The sequence below is a fragment of the Protobothrops mucrosquamatus genome, unplaced genomic scaffold (assembly GCF_001527695.2).
Source record: "Protobothrops mucrosquamatus isolate PMUCROS unplaced genomic scaffold, P.Mucros_1.0 scaffold3796, whole genome shotgun sequence".
Taxonomy (NCBI): domain Eukaryota; kingdom Metazoa; phylum Chordata; class Lepidosauria; order Squamata; family Viperidae; genus Protobothrops; species Protobothrops mucrosquamatus.
In genome coordinates this window covers 199,218-203,834 of record NW_015389749.1, presented here as the reverse complement: position 1 = coordinate 203,834, position 4,617 = coordinate 199,218, and the positions used below count along the sequence as shown (strand labels likewise).

Here is a 4,617-nt window from a genome sequence, read left to right as displayed (position 1 = left end):
GGTGACAAGCAAAGTCGAACAGGGAAGCTGGACTGGACTGGACTGGACTAGACTAGACTAGACTAGACTAGACTAGACTAGAATAGAATAGAATAGAATAGAATAGAATAGAATAGAATAGAATAGAATATGGAATGGAATAGGAATAGGAATAGGAATAGGAATAGGAATAGGAATAGGAATAGAATAGAATAGAATAGAATAGAATAGAATAGAATAGAATAGAATAATTGTAGAATAGAATAGAATAGAATAGAATAGAATAGAATAGAATAGAATAGAATAGAATAGAATAATTGTAGAATAGAATAGAATAGAATAGAATAGAATAGAATAGAATAGAATAGAATATGGAATGGAATGGAATGGAATAGAATATGGAATGGAATATAGAATGAAATGGAATATAGAATATAGAATATAGAATAGAATAGAATAGAATAGAATATGGAATGGAATAGAATATGGAATGGAATAGAATAGAATAGAATAGAATAGAATAGAATAGAATAGAATAGAATATGGAATGGAATAGAATAGAATAGAATAGAATAGAATAGAATAGAATAGAATAGAATAGAATAGAATATGGAATGGAATATAGAATGGAATGGAATAAATAGAATGGAATGGAATAAATAGAATGGAATATAGAATATAGAATATAGAATATAGAATATAGAATATAGAATATAGAATATAGAATATAGAATATAGAATATAATCTTTGTCACCTTAAATGTACACTAAGCAGCATACATTAAAATGAAATTCCGTTGCATTCAGCTCTCCAAAAAATACCATCATGCATATACCCGCCCCCACACACTCACACATATATGACACCGTCTAGTTCCAACAGTACTACATTCACTTAACAACTAGGATGCTAACTTAACAACTGCAGTGAGTCACTTAACAAACCGTGGGAAGGAGGGTCATAAAAGGGGGGTGGTAAAACTCACTTAACCAATGTCTCCCTCGGCCACAGAAACCTTGGGCTCAATCGTGGCCGTAAGGCGAGGACTACCCGGACTTGATCCAGGTGAAACTCAGCCCAAGTTTCCTTTTGCTCCAATAAAGTCGTAAAGGAGGAAAGGAAGTTGGGGGGGGGGGGAATCTCTTGATTTATTCCCTAAGTAGCCCCCAGGGGATAGACATCCTTCTTTTCCAGGAAGACCCGAAGTTAATTTGGATCGTTATCTCCTGCACCACCCGGGCAGCTCCTAGTTGGGAATGCGCCACGCCAGCCAAGCGGAGCCTCACTCTCTGGGTTTGTTCTGGTTTGTTTTCCCACGGAGGAGGTTGAGCTGCGCATAGAGGTGGGAGGCCGAAAGGAAAGCGACCCGGCTTGGTGGGACAAGGACGGTAAGAGAGCCCGCGCAGCAGGAGGAGAGCCACAATTTCGCACAGCCGCTAGGACGGCAGCAGCAGATCCGGACAAGCTTTGGGTTCCCGCAGCTCTGGAAGGAGAGAAAAACGCGCAGCTGCGCCGCCTCTCCCGGCTGCTCTCGCTGGGAGCGTCTCTTTGGCTGGGGTGCAAGGGACTTGGCGGGGGTGGGGGCGGGGCGGGAGGGGAGGAAGGCTTGAGCGGTCCTCCTCCTCCTCCTCGTTGCCCCGTTGAGGAATTTTGCTCAGCTGGGAAGAAGCGCCGGGAAAACTCCGCAATAGGTAAGGCAGAGAGGTGTTTTTGGGGGAAGTGTGAATTTAAAAAGTCTCCCTCCCTCCCTCTTTCTCTCTCTTTCTCTCTCTCCCCTCTCCCTCTCTCTCTCCACCTCTCTCTCCCTCTCCCTCTCTCTTTCTCTCTCTCTCTCTCTTTCTCTCTCCCTCTTTTTCTCTTTCTCTTTCTCTCTCTCTCCCTCCCTCTTTCTCTCTCTCCCCTCTCCCCCTCTCTCTCCCCCCTCTCTCCCTCTCCCTCTCCCTCCCTCTTTCTCTCTCTTTCTTTCTCTCTCTCTCCCTTTTTCTCTTTCTCTTTCTCTCTCTCTCCCTCCCTCTTTCTCTCTTTCTCGCTCTCCCCTCTCCCTCTCTCCCCTCTCTCTCCCTCTCCCTCTTTCTCTCTCTCTTTCTTTCTTTCTTTCTCTCTCCCTCCTTTTCTCTTTCTCTTTCTCTCTCTCCCTCCCTCTTTCTCTCTTTTTCGCTCTCCCCTCTCCCTCTCTCTCCCTCCCTTTCTCTCTCTTTCTCTATCCCTCCCTCTCTCTCTCTCTCTCTCTCTCTCTCTCTCTCTTTCTCTCTCTATCCCTCCCTCTTTCTCTCTTTCTCTTTTTCTCTCTCTCTCCCTCTTTCTCTCTCTCCCTCCCTCTTTCTTTCTTTCTCTCTCTCCCTCTCTCTCTCCCCCTGTCCCCTCTCTCTCCCTCCCTCTTTCTCTCTTTCTTTCTCTCTCNCTCTCCCCTCTCCCTCTCTCTCCCTCCCTTTCTCTCTCTTTCTCTCTCCCTCCCTCTCTCTCTCTCTCTCTCTCTCTCTCTCTCTCTTTCTCTCTCTCTCCCTCCCTCTTTCTCTCTTTCTCTTTTTCTCTCTCTCTCCCTCTTTCTCTCTCTCCCTCCCTCTTTCTTTCTTTCTCTCTCTCCCTCTCTCTCTCCCCCTGTCCCCTCTCTCTCCCTCCCTCTTTCTCTCTTTCTTTCTCTCTCCTTCCCTCTTTCTCTCTCTCCCTCCCTCTTTCTCTATTTCTCTCTCTTTCCCCTCTCCCTCTCTCTCCTTCTGTCCCCTCTCCCCTCTCTCCCCCTTTCTCTTTCTTTCTCTCTCTCTCTCCCCTCTCCCTCTCTCCCCCTTCTCTCCCTCCCTCCCTCTTTCTCTCTCTCCCCTCTCCCCTCTCCCCTCTCTCTCCCCCCTTCTCTCCCTCTCTTTCTCTCTCTGTCTCTCTCTATTTTTTGCTTTGACATTGTGTTCATCTCAATCCTTTGCTTCCCAATGCTACTGGGAAGGGTTACGATAGATTGCAAACGCTTGCAATTTTTTTTGGGGGGGGGGTGGAGGTCCCGGCTGTTTAAACAGGGCACATGGCTTGAGGGTTTGTATTTTTTTTAGGGAGGGGGAATGTTGAACTCTGCCAGTAAGGTAAAAAGCGTGTCTGATTTTCATTGCCCCTTTTTTTCCCCTCTCTCTTTCTTTTCTCCCCCCCCCCCCAACTGCAGGGTTTTAGGAAACAGCTGTGTTTCGCTCCGGAGTGGGTTCTGTTCTCGACCGGAACACAAAGTTGCTTTGGGTTGTTTTTTTTATTGTTGGTGGTGGTGGTGGTGTTTGTTTTTTGTGGGACCCAATTGGGTTGGGGGTGAGGAAATGCTTTCTTGTAGATTTCTTTTTTATTATTATTATTTCTGATGCAGAAAGGGGGCTGTGGGCGGGTTGTGGGGGGGCACTGCCCAAGGGAGTTAACCAACTTTGTCTTTCCGAGCCGGAACTCTGTTTAACGTTCAAGCAACTCTTGTGTTTGTAACCCTAGCAACCGCTATCCCTTCTCCTGCTTGGCTCCAGTCGTCTGCCTTGCTGTCACTTGAACTGACCCTCGAAGTTGAAGAAGGACTTTTTTATGTATAATAGCCCTTTCTGAAAAATGGCTGTGTCTTTCCTCACCGGTCATGTCATTTGAAGGGCGACCTCGTTAGCGGAAGGTCGAGACATGGCTAACAACACTTGGGAGAGTGGAGAGCTGGGCACCAACGCCACCAGCCTTGGACCGGACCAAGCCTGCATCCGTGAGAACGCTACCCAGGTCAACTTGACGTCCCAGGAATTCCAGTCTCCAGACTTCTACGTGGTCCTCCCGGTGATCTACTCGGTGATCTGTGCGGTGGGTCTAACCGGGAACACGGCGGTCATCTACGTGATCCTGAAGGCTCCCAAAATGAAGACGGTCACCAACATGTTCATCCTGAACTTAGCCATTGCCGATGACCTCTTCACCCTGGTCTTGCCCATCAACATTGCCGAACACCTGTTGCACTACTGGCCCTTCGGAGCGGTCCTTTGCAAGATCATCCTCTCCGTTGACCATTACAATATCTTCTCCAGCATTTATTTCCTCACCGTCATGAGCATTGACCGGTACCTGGTTGTGCTATCGACCGTCCGGTCCAAAAGGATGCCGCACCGCACTTACCGGGCGGCCCGTATCATCAGCTTCGGCGTTTGGATCCTGGTCACCCTGATTGTGTTTCCTTTCTTCATCTTTGCCAACGTCTACAAGGACGACTTGAACATCACAAGCTGTGGACTCAATTTCCCCAAACCAGAAAGATCCTGGTTCAAAGCCAGCCGGATCTACACGCTCTTCTTGGGCTTTGCCATTCCGGTCTCCACCATCTGTGTCCTTTACACCATGATGCTGTACAATCTGAGGCACATGAGCTTAAACTCCAATGCCAAAGCTTTGGACAAAGCTAAAAAGAAAGTCACCATCATGGTCTTTGTCGTTTTGGCGGTCTGCCTCTTCTGCTGGACGCCCTTCCACCTGGCCACCATTGTGGCTTTGACCACGGACTTGCCCCAGACCCCGGCGGTCATCGGCATCTCCTATTTCATCACCAGCCTGAGCTATGCCAACTCTTGCTTGAATCCTTTCTTGTACGCCTTCCTGGATGACAGCTTTCAGAAAAGTTTCAGGAAGATGCTAGAATGCAGAGC

At 47.6% G+C, this 4,617-nt stretch overlaps 1 protein-coding gene across 1 annotated transcript in view; it reads left to right on the top strand.

Annotated features, from left to right (window-relative positions):
- The first annotated feature begins 3,613 nt into the window (after positions 1-3,613).
- LOC107298196 (neuropeptides B/W receptor type 2-like) overlaps positions 3,614-4,617 on the top strand; it is a 1,275-nt gene continuing 271 nt past the window's right edge. Inside the window, exon 1 of the mRNA XM_015827565.1 lies at positions 3,614-4,615. Within this exon, the coding sequence (XP_015683051.1) occupies positions 3,614-4,615 (1,002 nt within the window). The remainder of the gene's footprint in view (positions 4,616-4,617) is intronic.